General features: G+C 40.7%; 2 protein-coding genes across 4 annotated transcripts; one reads left to right on the top strand and one right to left on the bottom strand.

The window, feature by feature from the left end:
• Positions 1 to 7,265: 7,265 nt before the first annotated feature.
• cndp1 (carnosine dipeptidase 1) lies at positions 7,266 to 12,454 on the bottom strand. Its single transcript, XM_076153777.1, has 12 exons — positions 12,283 to 12,454; positions 11,664 to 11,774; positions 11,248 to 11,391; positions 10,910 to 11,072; positions 10,446 to 10,534; positions 9,422 to 9,619; positions 9,229 to 9,313; positions 8,882 to 9,042; positions 8,644 to 8,808; positions 8,359 to 8,500; positions 8,096 to 8,243; positions 7,266 to 7,495 (listed from the first exon to the last, which is right to left on the bottom strand). Exons 2-12 carry the CDS (start codon positions 11,772 to 11,774, stop codon positions 7,414 to 7,416), a joined length of 1,488 nt encoding a protein of 495 aa, XP_076009892.1. The 5' UTR covers positions 12,283 to 12,454; the 3' UTR covers positions 7,266 to 7,413.
• A 1,620-nt stretch (positions 12,455 to 14,074) lies between these two features.
• On the top strand, positions 14,075 to 21,039 carry kpna5 (karyopherin alpha 5 (importin alpha 6)). Of its 3 annotated transcripts, none has more exons than XM_076153774.1 (14): positions 14,075 to 14,158; positions 15,500 to 15,633; positions 15,899 to 16,000; positions 16,158 to 16,257; positions 16,345 to 16,439; positions 16,609 to 16,740; positions 16,846 to 16,934; positions 17,081 to 17,180; positions 17,275 to 17,438; positions 17,565 to 17,643; positions 17,738 to 17,863; positions 17,960 to 18,087; positions 18,436 to 18,614; positions 18,829 to 21,039. In XM_076153774.1, exons 1-14 carry the CDS (start codon positions 14,134 to 14,136, stop codon positions 19,014 to 19,016), a joined length of 1,641 nt encoding a protein of 546 aa, XP_076009889.1. In that variant the 5' UTR covers positions 14,075 to 14,133; the 3' UTR covers positions 19,017 to 21,039. The 3 variants fall into 3 exon arrangements, with proteins under 3 accessions (XP_076009889.1, XP_076009890.1, XP_076009891.1); XM_076153775.1 differs by lacking the exon at positions 14,075 to 14,158 and adding an exon at positions 14,371 to 14,478; XM_076153776.1 differs by lacking the exon at positions 14,075 to 14,158 and adding an exon at positions 14,587 to 14,605.

Below are 21,039 nucleotides of genomic sequence, written 5' to 3' on the forward strand. Positions count from 1 at the left end.
TTGCACAAATGTATTGTGATAATTTCAGTTAATATATTCTAAAGTATACAGTCAGCTCCCTGTGGAATTAATCATTTAATGGCTAACTGACTTAATTTTCCTTCCATCATTTTCACATTAAATAGCACTCTCCTTCACCTGCTCAGCTATATCTCACTCTTATTACAGATGGTATATTTAATACGGCCTGGAAAAGACTCCAGATACAGCGTAGCCTAAAGGTACTTCACCTTTTAATTATTCTGTGACACATTTTGGAAAGCCTCTGAGTTCACATTCAAACTAATTAGGAAAAGCAACAATCTAATAACCCTGATGATTGGGCTTCACTGGCTCTGACCTCTGCAGAGGACAGATATATGTGTCTGTGTACACAAAGCTTCACCTCTCAAGGAGGAGATGATGATGTGGCCATGCACAGAGTCAGTCACTGGTAAATATCAGATTCATATTACATTATATGTGTGTGAGAGAGTGATTGTCTATCTCTGTATCCTGCCCTCATTTCACCCCACCTGTCCATCCTAATCTCACTTTCTCCCATTGACCCAACTTTTTCTCACTCTCACTTGCATATTTTCTCCCCATCTGTCTCTCTGACTGTCTGTCCATGTTGATGCCAGCTGGTTAGTGTCGCTGCAGTATGCCACGCCTGCCAAACCGGTTCAGAATCACTACTTACCACGCTTTGTCCCTCTCTTTTCCTCTCTGTAGCTGCAGTGCAGTGGCTCCTCCATCAGGAAATTATCTGTGGCTCCTGCACAGCCATTAAGTGACACGGCATTTTTATATTGTTATATTGTGTCTATGACTTACAGGCACAGGGGGCTGTAATGTTGCTGTACACTCGCAAGCCTCACACAATGAGACTTTGAAATGGAAACACATGAGATTAAAAATAGACAACTAATTCATTTGTTATTTCTAATATCAAATATTTCAAATAGCCAGTTGTAAATAACATCCATACTGCGTTGATACAGATATCTAAAGTAAATTATATATATGTATAATACTAATAATAATAACAACACTACTACTACTACTACTACTACTACTACTACGGTACTACTACTACTACTAATAATAATAATAAAGTCTTGTTTTCTAACGAAGCCACTTGTGAAGTGCATTTTTTAATCACATAACCTAGTACATTTTTACAATAGCAACACTCTTATTGCACTGGCAGAATTATGTTTTCACTCAAAAATGCCTTGTTGAGAGATTTTCAGTGTGGTTCAATGTGTGTGCTCACACACATTGAATGCCCTTATTTGTGTGTTCCTCACAGCTTGTGTATCTTCCACTGAACCACAGAAGCTTTGATAGCAGCCCATGCAGAGCGACAGACACAGATGACTGGCTCCTTCTAATGAGCAGACTGTTGTTCGTCTGCCGTGGGGACGCTGCTTCAGGGCCGGCACACCCTACAAGATTTTACTAACTAATTAAGCACAAATAGTATTCTCCCAACACATAAAAAGCGCAGATTCATGTGCAGCTCACAGAAAACTACTGAGGAAGGATAAAATGTATGATTTCTCCTCCTTATCTTACAGTTGCGTTAGGATGCCGCCTATTAAAAGCTAAGGCAGGCTAATGTCTGTACTGAAAGAAGCATTCTCCTATTTAAAGACACAAATTATTCTTCCTGCTACTCTGCTGTCCTAGTGGACCTGCAATTACTGTTATCCTCACTTTACGAGTTAAATGTGGATGCTTGGCGGGCTGATTTTACCGATACAAAGTCTGCAGAATGAGTCAGTAGTAGACTAGAGAGAGACTAGAGAGTATTAGATATTAACAAATAGCTACAAATAGCATACACTACTTAAGTACTCCAGGCCGAATGACTGCATTTTGCTGATTTTAAGTTAAGGAAGAATTTCAAAGCTTCAATAAATCAACTAACACCCACTTTATAAGTCATATAGCGACTTGGAGGCCACATGATGTCCTCACTTCCACCCTCAGGCCGCACACCAAGAACACCAATGTAGACCGAGCTTGACTGTATATAGCCTTACAATTTCCTCTATAGCTAGCTTGTTAATTAACAGAACAAAATAATACAATAAAATCAAGACATTTTCACCAAAAAAAAAAACAGTACCACACATTGCACAATAGCCACACAGGTTAGCCAGGTACTAGCATAGCACTATGCTCAACGCTAACAGCAATTTTCTGTTGGCAAAACACTAAGACCTGAAATAAAGGGCATAACCCCTGTAAAATGAGTTTGATATTGTACATTGCCGTAATAATCTATACTAGCACACCTTTACCCATTCCTGATTCTACTAAAAACGCTATAGGTTCGATTTTTCCACATTATAAGTCATTAAAAATCAACATACAGTTGTGGGCTGATTTTTTAGACTGGTGCTTGAACACAACATAACAGAACCGTAACTTTCAGACGATCTCTTGCCAACAGCACTGAGTCAATGTAGAGTTTAGAGAGTGGGGTGTATTTATGGCAGTGACTATGGATTGGGAAACAGTCTTTTACAGAATTTTCCAGTTAAGTAGAGACAAGGATGGCTGACTTATGTGCAGAAGTGAAAAAAGCAGTTGTCTAACATGGCGCCTTTCTATACTCTGATCAGGCTAAACTGATTTAAACTGATGTGTGATTTTACACACATTATTTTCATTACACATATTTTTGCTTTGGGTGGGTCCACATAGTTATCTATTTTTGAAGCAATATGAATGTGTTCCTTGAAATTATCATCCGTCAGCACGTCCACACACACTGTTCTACATTCTGTTTATTTTCTAAAGACCACATTTACATTTTTCCAGATACTCAGTAAATAGTTATGAAATGTGTCGAGCTGCAACTCCTTCAGTCTCTAAATCGGTTGACCCTTTCATCTGCCTTGGCGTGAATTCAGCCTGACCGCCACTCTTTTTGAACATCAGTGGAGATCTTTCTGTGCCGCTCTGAGAATCCACTTAGCTACTTGATTGGCAGGCAGGGCAACTGTCAGCAGCGTCCATGTCACCTGTCCTGTTCAGCAGCCAGCTGCTTCTCCTGCGATAAGAGGAGAGTTTATTCTGAGCCTGGAAAAATACTGGACTCAATCGGGCCCTCTGCCCATTGCTCAGCCTCTTTGATTGCATCCAATGTTCCTCGCTGTCACTCAGGAGCTCAACAAGCTTGTTTGTAAATCTGTGAAATAGCTTTAATTTAAGTTGAGCATTTCTGTTGCTGTTATATTTGTAAAGTATGCAGATGGAAACTAAAACTTGAGGAAGATGAATTTCATTAAACCTTGGCATCAAAACACCTATTCAAGAAATAAGAAGAACCTTAAAATGATGGCAAACCTATATCAAATTAATCCAATATTAATCACATAATCATATACTTGTTTTTTGTACCTTTATTGTATGTAACTTCCACCGAATACAACATCCTCTCTCTCTCTCCTAATGTCTCAAGTGAATGAAGAAATGCCAATCACTTTCCCACTTATTTTCCTGCTCCTCCTCCAAAAATTAATATATGTTAAATCAATGATGCTGACATCAGGCACCTGAATGACTGATCTGAATATAATGGACACGGCTAATCAGAAACAAAAAGCGTGTTTTTATCCAGCAAGCACTCTCTCTCTCTCTCCCTTTGCCACTTCCTCTCCCTCTGTCTCTGTTGTGCAGAGTCAGCACAGCTGTCTGAAAGCAGAGTGAAGGATGGATGTGTCAAACTCCAGACTGTGAAGGGGGCAGAAGGTGGAGATGTGGTCAGACACCCGAGGGAGAACAGTGTTAACTGGGTGTGGCGTGGCTGGTGGATGTTGGCCAAACGACACTCAAGCCAGCAACTGGCTGGCTGACTGTACATCTAGTCTATTACGTCTCTGAAAGCAACAAATTCAGCTAAACAGCAGAGGTGGGTCTAAGTCACTTGCATGTCACAAAAGTGAGTCAAGTATTGGCACTCAACTCTCAAGTCAAATCTTATGACAAGATGGACAGCTTATAAGCAAAGTCACGCGTGAAGACTTGCAGGTCCAAGTCAAGTCATAAAACCTAAAATTGGAATTTCAATTCCTAAACAATCCATAATGCATTCTGTACCAACTTTAATACCAGCAGAGACATTTTGCTTTTAAGCAAGTTGTTGATGAATTTATTATATTACTTTATTACCTGATAAGCTGTATATTCAATGGACCTTTTTTAGATACATCTGCACAATCAAGTACAAGTAAGGGATAACGTAAGCCTATGCATCGGTGTCGTAGTGGCCATGTCCAGGTTCATTCCATTAATGTAATTTATTATTATGACAATATAATATCTTGTCCTGAATTAATGGGTGAATGTGAGGTCATTATAAGTACAGTCCATTTAATACACACACACACAAAGACACACACGCTCCTTGAGGCCAGTTTGGTTAATCAAATGTTTGTGGCCATTCCTATAAAAACTAATTGGCTGTGAAAATGAGCTAAACTACGAGGCCAGTGTCAATGACTTCTTATTCCATGCGTTCATGTTCATTTTATGCAGTAACATTCTTTGTCTGAAGGACATTGGCCTTTGTCCAAAAGATTCTGCTCGTCAGGCAAAGGCATATAATTGAAACAGTAAAATGAATTGATTTGGTACAAAAGCTCTTATGTGGGCTTTGTGTCAATTATATAGTAGAGTAGAAATGTCATCAGAGCTGATACAAGGGATTAGGAGGAATGTATTGGGATATTATGTGGAGTGTGACATGGCAGCTTGTGCAGGAATTAGTGAAGGCCAGGGCCTGCCTGAACTGGTCAAGAAGAAGGACACACTTGTGATTAATGGAGTGAAAGTCAGAGGCTTTGCACAAAACCCAATTTCAAGTAAAGTAAAACATTATGCAGTATGGGTCCAAGTCAATAACACAAGAAGTATGCTAAACCACCTCCCCATACACACTCTAAAGCAGCTGTGTGGAGGCAGATTGCATGAAAACCAGAAACACATACAGATAAGCTTCTGACTTTTCACAAACAAAACAAAGCCATTATGTCGTATACTTATCACGTCACAACGCCACTAATATATGAAATAAATGTGCACGCTTACCGGCATTTTGAAGCTGGAAGTGTCCAAAAGCAGAATCCCAAGCTGTATTTGTTTCCACCATTCCATTCCGGAAAAAATGCTGGTCAAGTGGCATCTACTTCTAGTGAGCTGATGCGTGATATGAGTCAAGCATTACGCACGCTTATAGCTTCCCCCACGCTCACCTGGTGTGATTGAGGTGTGTTACATAAAATAGAACACATTCCAAGCTTTCGATTGAGGGGTCGCATGGCACAATCTGTGATCGTTTTGATTTCAAAAGTCGTGTGCACTCTCAGGTAACTCCGCGGTTGTGCGCAACGGCTCTGATAAGGCGCAGACACATGGCGATAATTCGTGATTTTACTCCGCAATCCTTTCTTTTTGAAATTTTTAGCTAAAAAGGCTCAACAGTTTGACACCGCTGAGGAGACACGGGGGCTGACTTTACAGCGCAGTGCAATTTGGTGTACAAATAAAGTTGAATTGAATTTTGGCGGGAATGTTCCTGAACACAGGTGTGTATGAATACGGCAAATAGAAGAAGAAAGGATTGGATTGGATTAATTGTCTTATCTGCTTGTAATACCTAGTAACAGCATGAACCTCTACCTGAAAGTCAATACTGTAGTATTGTACACCAATACATGTGCTAAATTACTTTGCAGCTCTTTAAAATTGTAAATAATTGACACTTGTGAGAGATAGAATAAATAGAAAACACATTAGGAACACACGTGGAACCATGACTTTTGTAAACTCTTCCTTTACAAAATGCAACTGATAGTACTTCAGTCCTCCAAAGAGGCCATAAACAAAGAAAACCCAAGCTAAAAGGTCACTACACCGGTGCATGTTATTGAATAAATTAGAATACATTATTTTTAAGAGGCCATCATAAAATACAACAGATGTAATCATAGGGGGAGGAGTAACTAAATAACTTAAATTTAGGCAAATAAAATATGAAATAAGCAAGTAAATTAATGAAATAAATCAAGTAAAACACATAGAGTAACATAGAGAATGTTGTTCATTGTTACATGTAATATCCTGTCATTGAATTTAATTAATTTAATTATTTTCTGCTACAACTACTGGTTCTCTGTCTTTACTGTGTGTGTGTGTGTGTGTGTGTGTGTGTGTGTGTGTGTGTGACTGAAATGATAAGAAGAAGGCTGCTGCACATATGTGTGATGTATGGCCTCGGTCTCCATCCAGGGTGATCCTCCAGGCAGACTCTTTCTAGACTTTCAGTACTTTGTGTACTACAGAGAAAGGCGAGTACCCCCTCCCCCCCAATAAATGGTACACTCCATTTACAAGCAGCTTCTCTGTTTCTTCTCGCTGTTAACACTCTCCAGCGTATCCTGTGTGTTCTGGATGCCTCGGTGAGCTTCAGGCTGGAGCTCCAGTGTCTGTGGGTGTGGAGGGTCAGCTGGTGTTGTGAATCAGGCCGCTAAAGTGTCAAGCCCGGCTTCTTCATAACACCAGGGTTCCTCCGCACCAATTTCTGCTAGAATATTTATCACACCCAGGGATAAGTCTCCAAAATACCAGATTTTTTTTTTTACCATCAACTAAATGATGCACCAGAGTTGAAACATGAAAGTTGGTGGACATCGATTTTGTGATCCACGGAAGCCCAGCTGTTCTTTCTGATATCTGCTACAATATCTGTGCACCACTGTTTAAATGTTCATTTTCACTGTACCATCATGCAGTATACAGTATGCTAATGATTATCCACATTCAATGGAAAACCATATGAGAGATGAGAAGGTGAGATTACAAATTGTGTAATAAATTGAATAATAAAGGTCGAACATAAAAATGCTGTGTCTTGTATTGAGTCCTGAATTTCTTCATTTCTACACAGTTAATACTGGCAATGAAACTCTATGGGGTGAACTGATTTATTCCAGGATTATTTTAGTTTTCCATAATGGCGTGAAGATTCAAAAGCATGTTGCAAAAAAAGTCTACATTTTGACATCTGGAACTCAGAGTGTGATCAACACCAACTTTCAAGACCCCTTCAAGATCCCTTCATCTGGTTTTACTTGCAGTTCTTGCCAGCAGGGACCGTTCTCACTGTTGTGGATTTTTTTTACCATTTGTACTTGGTTGTGTAAATGTAGCATAAAGTGTTTCCTCCATAATAAAAATACACACATTAAGGACACTGTGACTCCACCGTGCATTGTCAAGCTTTTACTAAATGACACGAACACACTTGGTGCTTCAAATATACCACATATACAAATTCACACATCTTTGAATCTTTTGTTTATACTCATAATAGATAGATAGATAGATAGATAGATAGATCTAGATTGATAGATAGATCTAGATAGATCTGGTCTTGTTAATCTGGGCCACTTCATTCAGGTAGGCGATGAATAACTTGGTCCCCTCGATGTAGTTATATCTGGGAGAGAAGCAAATGGACAAAACAGTACATCAAAATAAAGTTTGGTGCCTGCTCTGTTATTACAGCTACAAGTGTAAATGTTGGGAGTGCTTTTACACTCACAATAGGAGACTTAAGTGAGTCGCTCTTTCAGACAGGCAGCATTCAGGCACCTCCAACTAATAAGGTGAAAAGCCTGTGTGTCCTTCTACAGTTGTTTGGTTTTAGCTCAGTGATGTTCTCTTTCACTATAAGCTGTCCATTAGTCTTTGTGGCACTGCATGTTGTGACTTGTGCAAAATCGAATGTGCCTTTTATAGTAACGGTTATGCTCTTAGAAACACTGGCCATTGATTGTGTCTGTTCTGCTGCTTTCATTTCATTTCATTTCATTGTAGTCAGGGTTCTTAGCACTGCTTGCAGAATGCCCCATTTTGTAATTTGATTCATATCCATTTTGTCTTCATTTTCTTACAATAACCTTGTATGATATGAGGGATATGAGATATTAGACTTGTTAGAAAATATCTATTGTACTTTCCCTCAATAAAATAAGAAAAGGTAAGAATAAACCCGACGGTCATATACAAATATTAACACCAAACTGCTGAGTCAAACCTGCTAATTTTTTCATTCTGGGAGTGCATGCCATCATCAAAGCCTCCGATAGGAATCATGATGATGCCTTTCCCTGTAATGTCCTGGAAGGTTCTGGCAATAGGGATGGTTCCACCCTCACGGATCAGATCAGGATCCATGTCAAAGACTGGAGAGAGAGATGGACTCCTCTGTTACAGTGTCATGGACATTATTTCAAAATACAACAGTCACAAAAGTACTTAGATACATTGTTTTGTGTCAGGCAGGGGTGCAGAATGTACCTCTTCTCACAGCAGCCTTCCCAGCCTCATAGAGGGGGTGCTTGGTGTCAGCTAGCCAAGGCTTGGCCCCAATCACCATAGTGACTTTCAGCTTGTTTGGACTCTTTCTCTTGGCAAACACTGCATGCAGGTAGTCTGTTACCTAAAGCAATGTTCAGATAGACAAAATGATTGGTTTATATATAAGTAACAACAAGATCTAATGCAGATTTCAGCAGCTGAATCTCATACAACCCATGAAGACAGAATGAGATGATATATCAAAGCTTTCACATTCTATTTCACCTGTTTCTTGACCACAGCAGGGTCCATGTTGGGAACTTGTCTGATGGAGAACTTAGCTGTGACTTTAGCAGGGATGACAGTTTTAGTTCCTGGGTCTGAGAAGGCACCCTCGATGCCATGAATGGAGACAGTGGGGTAGAGCCAATTGTGGACCAACAAGTCTACCTAGAACGGATAAACAGATACAATCAATATCAAGTGGCTTGTTGCTGACAATTCCCACATCAAACTCAGTTACCTTGTTGTTGTACATAAGGTGGTTGACGCCGATCTTGGTCTTGTAGTTATCCATGTCAAACTGGATGTCCTGGTACATTTTCCATTCCTCGTCAGAGAGGGGCGCCACAGCCTCCATGATCCCAGGAATCAGAATCTTACCACTGGAGGTGATCAGTGTATCTGTGGTGTGGAGGTTAAAGTAGATTTTTAATGGACGTCATCACCTTTACAGAGGTCAGAATGCAGTTACATAGCACAGCTGCTAAAATGGAGGCACGGTGCCTTAATCAGACACTACACTTTGTCTGTATCTGCCTTTAGTGTGAAGATAAAAAACTGTAAATTAATTGATTACTTAGTGCTCACCAAGAATGCCAATCAGGTCAGTCATTGGTTCCATCAAAGTGCCTCCATACACTCCAGAATGCAGGTCCTGTTTAGGTCCCTCAACCTGCAAAACATAAAAGGAAACACCATGCGAAGAGCCGATCAGGTAAGCAGATAAGATAAGCGTCTTGAATTTGTGATTCTGTACGAAAACAAATGATAGCCACAACACCTCAGCAAAGAAGTAGCAGTTGCCCCTGGTTCCGTAGGTGAGGGCAGGGCGTCTGCTGAGCCACCCACAGTCTGAGATGATGATATAATCCACATCAGAGAAGAAAGTGTCTCTCTGGGCCACGACCAGAGAATCCAAGCCATTGGAGCCCGTTTCCTCCATGCCCTCAATGATGAACTTTACATTCACTGGGAGTTCCTGGTGGTCAAAGGCAAATGTTTAACACAGGTGAAAAAAGCTCCCTAGTTTTATTAGAAATGTCTAGTCTACCTTGAAAGTAACATAATGATCCTATAGAGGGCGCTGTTAAGTCATTTTCAACCTGGCTCATGTACAGAAAATGTAATTGCTAAATACAGTACTACGAAATGAATGGGAATCGACTAATTAAGTATAATATTAAAACCCTGTTAAAGGGTCCTTTTGCATGTTGCACATGGAATGAGAGCTCATTTCGTCTTTCTATTTTCAAAAGAACTTCAAATAAAAGTCTCAAGACGTGATGACTACTAGAAATGTACATTTTAATGCAATTCACAGTGGCAATTTGCTGTTATGGTCATCAACACACACTATTAGTGCACTCAGCATCTGCATAAAGCTGTTGGATGTGGATATTGATTTTTTGTCAAGTGAAAAGAAGGACAGCAGAGACAGACTGCTGCAGTGACTTTGCAGAAACAACAGTGACTTTGCTTTTTGTCTGGCTGACGCTCAGCTCTTCTCTGGCCTGGGGGGAGACAGTTTGTTCCCATGAAATCTGTTTTGAAAAATGTTTTGAATACTCAAACATAGGGCACAAATAAATTCAGGTTATCTTTTGAGTCTAACTTTCCTGAGGGCTCTCTTCCCTCATCCTGTTCTGTTTTCAAGCACAAGATGACCTAATATCTAAGGATCTAATATCTTCCCTTTTGGTCACTGCAGCCCAGTTTGTCTCTTTCAGTGTAAGCTTTAGGTTTGATGAATTTGTAGTATTATTGCTATAGTGTAATGTGTTATGCAGTAGTGAACAGTCTCTCACCATTCTGAGGGCATGATAAGCCTCCACAGCATGGATCCAGGCTAAAACTGGGGCCTTGTTGTCTGATGCTCCTCTTCCATGTAGATTACCTAAAGGTTTAATGAAACAAGAATCATTGCATGTATTTATCCTACACATGCTACATTTATAATAGCCTCACTTATGTGAATTGCATTTCTGTGACCTCAGTTACCTCAACCAACGTCCTCTGATTTGACCTTTTGTTTGAATATAAATACAGACTGGCAATTTCCTGTTGATCATTAGCTACGCGCACTTGCCAGAATGTTATTGCCAGATGTTAAAATCGTTTCGTTTCATTAGTTTCAATGAGGTGAGACTGTTTTGTAATCTAATAATCAGCTATGGCTACAACTGTAAAATACTTGATATTTATGGATGGACATTTGTAAAATTTCCCTGAAAATGTCAATCATCAATGTCCATGTGGATGCATCAGGTACCGTCGATGTCAGTCAGGTTGTATGGGGGTGTTTTCCAGCCATCTTCCAGTTTTGCTGGCTGGACATCCACATGGCCGTAGATACACACTGTATTTTTATTGGGATCATTGCCAAACTGAGCTGTCACCACCTTAGGTAACACCAACATCTGCCCATCAGGAAGCTGGAGAGAGAGAAAGAGATAGGATAACAACAAGAAATAATAATAATAATAATAATAATAATATTTTTCTAATAGCTCTGACTTCAACACATTTCATTTTTCCAGAATGCAAAATATCCATTAATGATGATCATATTACAGCATCTACTGATGGGATGAAGGTTCTATCACTGACCTCTTGCTGTCCGATGTCCACCAGTTGTACACTTCCTCCTAATATCCTCAGCTTTTGAGCAACGATCTCCATCATTTGATGCAAATCTGACCTCTTCAGTGCATTGCTGGAGTCGCTCTCAATCGCCACCCAATCCCGCAGAGTCTAACACACACACACACACACACACACACACACACACACACACGCGCACACACACACACACACACACACACACACACAAAGAGAGAGAGAGAGCCTTCTAAACTGCATCTAAAATCATTTGACTGTTATAAAAGTATTTATTTGCCAGTGTCAAAATGAAAAGTTGCATTTCTATAGTGTCGCCTTTAGGCTAATAGGAGTAACAATGGAGAACAATGACAATAAAACAGACTCCCACTCCTCCACTCCTTTTTAGTAGAATATATTTTCACCTCTACATATTGTTCTTGATGGCTGTCGACATATTGTGCCAGCTTGGAATACTGGAAAGTGTGGATAGTGGGAATGATGAGCAGGATGGAGGGCAGAACCCAAAGATTCATCTGTTGAGAGAAGTGATGAATTATTGCACATTGCAGGTGACCTCAGAAGGCAGGATTTCAGGTTTTTTGTTTTTACATTAATCACAACTTTTACACCCTGTTGCTTTAAGAAGTCCTGGAAATGAGCACACACACCAAGCTGTCCTTTACTTCACTGTCCTGGTAGGTAATATGAAATGAAATAAACAAAGACACACAAAACAAACACACGTCTGTTGTTTCCCGCTGCTTTGCCTTTAACATGTTTCATATTCATTGTTTGTACAAATATTTATGTTACCAAATTTTAAATGAAGTGAAATGAAGCCACCAGTCTGCTCCTTGACAAATGCCTTCTCTGCTTCTTCACAAACAATTTGGATAATCTTTGCAATTGATGCAGTAAATATGCAGCATACTAGGAAATGATGCAGAATCGCGGAAAAATTGCGACATTTTGTTAACATTGTATAAAACCCCACAATCGTCAAATTGTGAAGCTGCTCTGAATGACTGCCTTTAGTCTTACCTTGTCTCTGCTGTGTCTCTCAGGCAAGCAGACTGCAGCCCCTTATTGTACCTCGAATGTTTTTATACCTTCCTCCAATCTGTTCTCCTGCTGAGGGTCACAGAGTCAAACTTTTCCTGGAGTGGTGCCAGGGTGAAAATTTTCCTGCTGACAGGTACATAATTTAAACTCAGAGTATTGATCTGACTCGACAGCGCACACCAGGGTTCAGCTGAAACAAAAGCACCACAGTAAAACACAGCTGAAATGAAAGAATTCCTCTAGGCCGTGTTTTGGAATTGTCTTAAGTAGATTTAGTTTACATGCAGCTATCGGCTTTTGGCCAGGAGATGCTTTTTATTATTTTACACAAAACTAATAAATTGCATCAAAGTAACTATTACACAACATTGTTGCTTCATATGTCAACCTGTGTTGACTTGACCACTTGAAAATAAATAACTGGCTAGGGTCCATGGTCCATTAAACTAGGGAATCTCTTTCACTGATAGCCTAGACAGACTCTAATTACAAATACTTAATCCCATCACTAGTTAATCAAATCTCTATGTGTGTCTTGGTGAAACAGGATCAAACCTTAATGATTCGGCTGCGCCCCACTCACATCAAATATTTAAGGAATTTGATCTTTCAGGACACATGAAGCACAACGTGTTTCTGGACAAACTTTTTCGAGTATATAAAATATGTATTACCTCTGTGGTTTCCCCCTACTCTCACAACTGAATTCACATATTCTACTTTTCCCCCTCTTTCTTAAGTATTGAGTTCCCTTCTTACTGTATAAATCTAAGGGCCTCGGCCTCTCCCCTGTTCCGACCAAAGATCATCATGTTCTCCTCTATAGTCTAAACAGCTATACATCAACTACCTCAAAGCCAAAACACATTCCAGGTGTGACCTTAAACTGTACTATGAAATCTATGCTTCAGAACTTTGGACTAAGACATCATGTGTGCTGTACAATCTTCTCCTTGGCCAAGTCTATATTAAAATAAAATAAACCAAAAAAAACACCTGACTCCTCAATAGTTTTCCACAACACCAACAATTGTATTTCTGCAATCTTGTATTCCAGATGTTATCTTTTGGGATCAAGAACTGAACTTACAGATGATAAGCCAACTCCAATATTAACCCATGAAGGTGACAGGTAACACTAGTATTGCTTAATTCCTTTAAAACATGCAGAATAATGTGTCCAGAATTGGACAGGGAAAAATGCATTTCCCTAGATTGCTGGGTTTGTTGAACTCTTTCCTCGCCAGTAATGAGATATAGGATACGTTCAGGGTCAAAAATAGGTCAGATAAACGAAAATTAACACATAATTTAAAACTCTGAGAAGATGTAAAACAGTCATTTTTATTTAACCAATCAATGCACAAACATACAAACACTGCAAAACACCAACACAAAGAAGATATAACAAAGGGCTAGTTGCTGTCAGAATTCCTTTTCAAGTACTTGACTTCATATTAGGCGTCTGTGCGCTTTGCCAGCATGTCCTCCATAATCATCCCAAAGTTGTGTTCGAATTGTTGTTGTGGCGAATGTCCTGAAGCCGGTGGAGTAGAGCATCCTCAACAGGTGAGCGATGACATTTTCTTTTTAGACTGTACGCGGTCGCTGGACAGAGCCTACGCGCAAACCCTCTAATTATATTTTATAGACCCTGACATATCAGACATCAAGTCCAATCAATTTCACGGTAAGTCACTTGTGTATGCTCATGCTAATTTTGCACTTTATTTTGAAAAACGGACATAGTCACTTATGTGTCATTGCGCCACTTTCACTGAGCTCCGTTTCAATGCATTTACCACGCGCGATTTGACGGCGGAGTTTTGAATGACAGCTGACTTCACCGCGGCAGGTAACAGCCAAACGCCAAACCCTCCACCCGGAAGTGGGCGGCCACGAGCCTGTCACAATATAAACCTGCACTTCTGTTTACTGCGGGGTTTATGGTTCGTTACGACTCAATTCCTAACAGCTTAGAACGGTAAAACGGCTGCTGTTTACCTGCTGCCCCGGGTTAACACGGTATCCATATAGGTTGATTAGTTTATTAGAATCTCTCTAGTTGACTGCCGGCGGAAGTGGCGTCATTTTTTGTTGACGTGAAGGGCATTGTGGGAATGTTCTAATCGGACGCCATATTGCTCTGATTAACCAGTGTGTGGAAGAGAGGCTGTAAGTAATAAACAAACGTTTACATGCTTATGTACTGTATGTCTGCACTCAGTGAGACCAGTGGTGCATAGATACAGGAATTTTGCAGTGTTATTGCACTCCCACAGTCCGGGGAAGTCGAACAAAGGTATTAGCTAATAAGCTAACTGCTAAGCTACATTTGAGCTGACTGGGCTAGCCCAGGTAGCTATATTTTGTTTTCTCACGAAGAGAAAAATATATATGCTGCCTGCTACGGCGACTCGATTGTTAGCCACGATTCTCCCAATATTTCGGTTGCATCTATAGTTCACGTTGCAGCGTTAGAATATACTCGTCATTGGAGGATTTATTCCTCCCTCCTCCAACTAAATAGACGTTAGCTAAGTTAGATGATATTGTCTCATTTGGTTGACTTGACTTGTGATTTATTTAAACTTGAACAGAGTCTGTAGAGCGCAGACAGGTTGATCGAGTCAGGAGTGAAGCGTTACCTGAATTCACATTTGACCCGAGTTTGAGGTGACACTGTTTCTGTATTTGAGAACGACTGGCGGCGAAGTTTCAACATAGCATTCGTCCCACTAATTAACCTTAATATTACGGGATACATTCCTAACAGCCGAGTGAAAGATAAATCAAAAAACTTGAAGCCACACAATTCCCGAAATCCGTATTTTGTCCTTGTGAAACCATAAATCGGTTGATCCAAACAGAACAAACTGAAGAGTGATCTGCTATTACTCTCTCTCCCATAACTTCAGATTTACATAAACTTGTAGTTAGACTTAATAGATCTGGACTAGATAAAAATAGTCAGAAATCCTATTAGAGAGGTGTCAAACCTGTTACTTTATTCATGAAAATAGAGAAAGGGTGAGAACTTTGTCTATCACAATCACCTTCAGGGAGAGAAGTAGTGTGTAGTTCCTTATTGTCAAAGTTGTGAACTAACAATCCACCTACTACTGCGGTGCCAAGATTTCATTCTTTTCTGAGCAAATACTCCATGCTTACTGTCAATCATTGTATTTTCTTCCAGATAAAATGGCGAGTCCAGTGAAGGAAAATTACAGAATGAAGAGTTACAAGAACAACGCATTGAATCCTCAGGAGATGCGGCGTAGGAGAGAAGAGGAAGGAATCCAGCTCCGTAAACAGAAAAGAGAGGAGCAGGTACGTGTTTACTCAACGGGGAGAAAATCAGCAATCTCAGGTAGAAATAGTGGAACCATCCCCTCATCAATCTCCAGATACATACACTCAGATCATGTGGATGGTGGCATGTACTTTAAGCCCCCCAAGCACAGTCTTTCAGCCATGGATATCAACCAGGACGCTGAGGCCTCTGCCCACATGATCTACGCACTGAAGGCTTGATTAAGAGTTCAGACACATTGCTTTGGTACAATTCCTCTGAGGTTTTGCTTTGTTCTGACAGCTCTTCAAAAGGAGAAATGTATCTGCACCGGCACATGACGACTCCATGCTGGAATGTCCCATTCAGGATCCTGACATCAGCTCAACTGTTCCTGTTGCAAGTGTACGTATCTGTGCTGGTTTACACCTTTGAATGATTTGGGCCAGAATCTGTAGCTCAAGCTCCAAAGCTGGATTGAGTGATTTTTGTGTTTGTCCTTCCACAAAGATCCGTACATGAGCATGACTTTGATATTTGCTATCTGCTTGCTTCTCTGCAGGATGCAGTCATAACCCCAGATATGATTGAGATGATGTTCTCAGAGGATCCAGACCAGCAGCTCATTGCTACACAAAAGTTTAGGAAATTACTCTCTAAAGGTCAGCAATCTATCTTAAGCCTCGTTGTTGGTTCTTAAACTGTAGATGTTGAGTGAGACATAAGTTTTGTCGTTGTCTTTTCTGCAGAGCCCAACCCTCCTATAGATGAGGTCATCGCCACTGCAGGTGTTGTGAATCGCTTTGTTGACTTCCTCAAGAGGAGCGAAAACTGCACACTTCAGGTAAGGGTGAAGTGTGAGACATTCAATTGAGACAAAGGGGGTTTGGATTTGTGAATCAAACCTTGATTGATCTTGACTGGGCCATTGTTCATCTTAAATCCAGTGTTTATACAGCTTGAGCTTTGTGCGTGGCAGTTTCTGTAGTTGTTTGCCATGTGTGTCTTTCCAGTTTGAGGCAGCCTGGGCACTAACAAACATCGCCTCAGGGACTTTCCTGCACACTAAAGTGGTCATTGAAACTGGGGCTGTACCCATTTTCATCGAGCTGCTTAACTCTGACTATGAGGATGTCCAGGAACAGGTGAGGCTGGAGGATCTAACATTTACAGCAATCCAATAAAGCCTGAGTTTGGCTAAATTGTGTGCAATATGAATGCAGTGTGTTAAATAGCATTGCTTGTTTCAGGCTGTGTGGGCGTTGGGAAACATAGCTGGAGATAACGCCGAGTGCAGAGACTATGTGCTCAACTGTGGCATCCTGCCGTCTCTACAACAGTAAGCCTCTTCCCTCTGTCTGCGTTTGTGCTTGTGTCAGACCTCTATATGATAATTAAATAGCTAAACTATAGAGAGAGCTTTTTAACATATTTAATACGATGTGAAATACTAATGAATATTATATTATATCTTTATATATCTAGGCTACTCACCAAGTCCAATCGTCTCACCACAACTCGGAACGCAGTGTGGGCTCTTTCCAACCTGTGCCGGGGAAAGAACCCCCCACCAGATTTTGCCAAGGTGGGTTCAGTTGTAACCACATTGTGAGGTTGACTGTGCATTATGTCCTTGTTGTTGCATCAGTTGTGGTATGAAACAGTTCTTCTCTCCTCAGGTCTCTCCTTGCTTGAGCGTGCTGTCCAGGCTTCTCTTCAGTAGTGATCCAGATGTCCTGGCTGACGCTTGTTGGGCTTTGTCTTACCTGTCTGATGGCCCCAATGAAAAGATCCAGACCGTCATCGACTCTGGTGTCTGCCGCAGGCTGGTGGAGCTGCTTATGTAAGAATCATTCATGAGTGCTTTTGAAACACTGTGAATGTTTTTGCTTTGTAATGTCAATGATACAGCATCTTGGTCATGGAGCATGTGTAATGACTGCACTGTATTGCTTTGTTTCTTTAATAGGCATAGTGACTATAAAGTAGTTTCTCCTGCTCTACGCGCTGTGGGCAACATTGTAACAGGAGACGACATTCAGACACAGGTAGAGACTCGAGCATGCGTGCCGTTGTTCATTCACACATCCGACCCCTGGGCCTTTGTCATGACACGTGGGTTATGTTCTCATGTCGTTTCAGGTCATTTTGAATTGTTCTGCACTGCCATGTTTACTACACCTCCTCAGCAGTCCCAAGGAGTCTATTAAGAAGGAGGCCTGTTGGACTATATCTAACATCACAGCAGGCAACAGGGCTCAGATTCAGGTAAAAGGCTTGCTCACATGGGTTTAATAGAGAAAGGTCTGTGAGGCTAATGTGTTTGATCATTTCTGATAATAATGTCATTTCTTCTCCACCCAGAATGTGATTGATGCCAACATTTTCCCAGTACTTATTGAAATCCTTCAGAAGGCAGAGTTCCGCACCAGGAAAGAGGCAGCATGGGCGATTACTAATGCCACATCTGGAGGCACCCCTGCTCAGATCAGGTAGGTGTACTAGACTGAAAGTAGGATTTAATATTGATGTGTAATGTGAGTGAGTGAAGAGAAGCATTGTCAGAGTTTCAACATTCCCTCCAGAATGACTTGACAGAGTCACTTCACAACTGTGATTCTCACTTTTGTGAAGGAAGTCGATAAACACTGGTTTATTGGAAAATACCGTCCTGTGTCGTCTTCAAAATAAAAGCATTACTTTTTGTCAAGGAGGTGTTGAAAATTTAATACAAAGAATGCAAACTGTAGTTTTCCCCCCATGTGTTGTGCAAACATTGTGTCATGTTTCTTCTCCCTGTGTTGTCTCTTTTGGTTAATATTCCACTTGTGTGTCGATAGGTACCTGGTGTCCCTCAACACCATCAAGCCCATGTGTGACTTGCTGACAGTGATGGACTCTAAGATTGTGCAGGTTTCTCTCAATGGTTTGGAGAACATTCTCAGATTGGGAGAGCAGGAGGCCAAGCAGAACGCGTCGGGCATCAACCCTTACTGTGCTCTCATCGAGGAAGCTTACGGTACACACTGAACAGTCCAAAATACAGTAGAACAATCACAGAACAGCGCCAAATACACTATCATGAAAGCGGGCACTTTTTAAAGCATATTGTGTAAAACCTTTGTCAGCTCTAAGTATTGCTATTCCATACCCCATATTAATCATATACTAGTATGTCAGTATAAAGGAAATGCCAATTAAACTAATGTACCTCCCCCCCTTCCCCCCAACAGGCCTGGACAAGATTGAGTTCTTGCAAAGTCACGAGAACCAGGAGATCTACCAGAAGGCATTTGACCTGATTGAACACTACTTTGGCGTGGAGGAGGAAGACGCCAACTTGGCACCACAAGTGGACCAGAATCAGGGCCAGTTCATCTTTCAGCAGCAGGAAGGACCCATGGAGGGCTTCCAGCTTTAACCACACCTACACACCACCACCACCACCACCTTTTGCTTCTCCAGACCCCTGCTAGAGACAGGGGGCTGATTTGTAATTGTTGGCCTGCAGCCTCTCTTCAGTCCCTCATCTTTTCCCCTTTTGGCCCAACTCCATCAGGTCCTCCCCAGATCTTCACCTCTACTCTGCCATTTTTTCAACCATTTCTGTGGGGCAAGAGAGAGGGGAATGTGTGGATGGGTTAGGTTCTGCTGTGTGAGCCTTTATGGAGGGCTTGGCTTTGCTGATTTTCCTCCCGTAGATGCAGCGTCTATGCCATGGAAAGCCGACTCATGTTGAGACTGATGAAAGAATCCCCTTTCTTTCAAGCTACAGTTTTCCCTTCTATTCCTTGCAATTTTATTTTTTTTGCCTTCAAAATGATGTTATTGATATTGGTATTTCAATTTGAAAGTGGTTTCTCCCAATTCATGATTGAAAACGGTTTTGGAATGTGAAACTACCTCTCCAGTCTCCAGAAAGAAAGAACATATAAAGATACACAGATGGCTTAATGTGACACAGACAGATCTATTAAGCCTGAAGCAGTTTCACATAATGCCTGGGTGGTTTTTCCCCTCTCCTCGATTTAGAATGACATCACAGCCACCCGTAGCCTTGCAGTCTTTAATTTATTGGACTTCTGATAGTGAACATTGCCACTTCTCTGAGCCTGTGCTTTGTCTGTAGGCATGTCAGACTGCTTTTTCTGCTGTTGCCATTCATTAACCTGCCAGTTGGCTAATGTTATTTTCAGATGTTTAACAGTCTTGGCTGTCCGGTAGTGTTTTTCCCCACTTTAAATGCTCTTTTCCAAAAAAGCTTTTGAAGGGCAGGACAGGTGTTGTGTCTGTGTTATACGATGCAGTAGTGTGTCTGGCATTTCATTTGCAGTGGCCCAATCAAATAAATTGACCCCCATCCATAAGGATATTTGTGAATGTATTTATTATTTCTCTTTTTCAAAAACTGGAATATGCTTTCATCCCATGTGCACTTAAAAGCACCAATAACAAATGTTCAGCATGTGGGAAGCGTTCATGTATTCTATGTAACAATCTTTCAAGATAAATGAGATTCATTTCTGATTTTCTCATCACGCCTTGAAAGTGTTTATGTTTTTTCCTGCCGGCATTTGTTTCCATTGATCTTACAGGGTTTTATATTATTAGCTCGACACAATTTGAGGATGTTGTATATTATATATACATGTAATAAAACTGTATAAATAATGTATTTAAAGGTTGTCAAGGTTGGTTTGGAAAGGTGTGATAAGTTGTTTTTCTGACTTATCTGCAGTTGGACTGAATAAGTAGAGCTGTATATTTTGAACTATTTGCCTGCCGAGACTGTCGCTTTCATCACCAATAGTTTTCAATATGTCCAGCAAGTGGCAGTGTTCATCAGCAAAAGTAGGCCCCATGTACAAATGAACTACATGTGATGACCAGACATAAAATTCAAACCCCTGTGATGCAGAATGGAAGCACTGATACTTTGAGACGTTATTATTTCTCCTCTTCTTTTTGTCTCACCACCACCTTTCATTAATTGCATATTTTTCCGTGCATTGCACATCGGAGTAGAGAAGCATTTACTGCTACAGGAACATGAACTTATTTTATGGGAAATGGGAAATATTTGTAATGCATAATAGAAATGTATGGAGTTCATTCCATTGGGGATATTTCTTGTAGTTTTTCCAAATTTGTACCACTTTTCATTTTCATTAGAGTTTGTAGGACTGATTTTGCTTTGTTATTGTTGCTCTCAAAATGTTTAACAAACTAGCAATGCCATTTCAGTTTCATAATTGATTTCACTGTAATATGCAGCCATCGTTATTGTTCCTAATGTTAGATGGAGGACGGGATGGACTGCCTGTGAAGCTGGACAAGGCAGCTGAACCTCTGCAACCACAGTTGCCTAGTTCCTTGGTGTGATAGATGCAAACTTTATTAACTGATATTGTGTATCAGAATAAAACACATCCACAGGTGTAATA

Source organism: Genypterus blacodes, unplaced genomic scaffold (genome assembly GCF_046128005.1).
Source record: "Genypterus blacodes isolate CSIRO-AG114 ecotype Tasmania unplaced genomic scaffold, CSIRO-AGI_Gbla_v1 ptg000059l_1, whole genome shotgun sequence".
Classification (NCBI taxonomy): Eukaryota; Metazoa; Chordata; class Actinopteri; order Ophidiiformes; family Ophidiidae; genus Genypterus; species Genypterus blacodes.

Coding starts and splice junctions, on each gene's coding strand:
- cndp1 (XM_076153777.1), bottom strand. CDS start 11,774: ATGAATCTTTGGGTTCTGCCCTCCATCCTGCTCATCATTCCCACTATC. Junction 9,620..10,445: donor CTTATCATGCCCTCAGAATG/GTGAGAGACTGT, acceptor TTTGACCACCAG/GAACTCCCAGTGAATGTAAA. Junction 9,314..9,421: donor ACTGCTACTTCTTTGCTGAG/GTGTTGTGGCTA, acceptor TATGTTTTGCAG/GTTGAGGGACCTAAACAGGA.
- kpna5 (XM_076153774.1), top strand. CDS start 14,134: ATGACAGCTGACTTCACCGCGGCAG. Junction 16,935..17,080: donor ATCCTGCCGTCTCTACAACA/GTAAGCCTCTTC, acceptor TTATATATCTAG/GCTACTCACCAAGTCCAATC. Junction 17,181..17,274: donor CCCCACCAGATTTTGCCAAG/GTGGGTTCAGTT, acceptor TTCTCTCCTCAG/GTCTCTCCTTGCTTGAGCGT.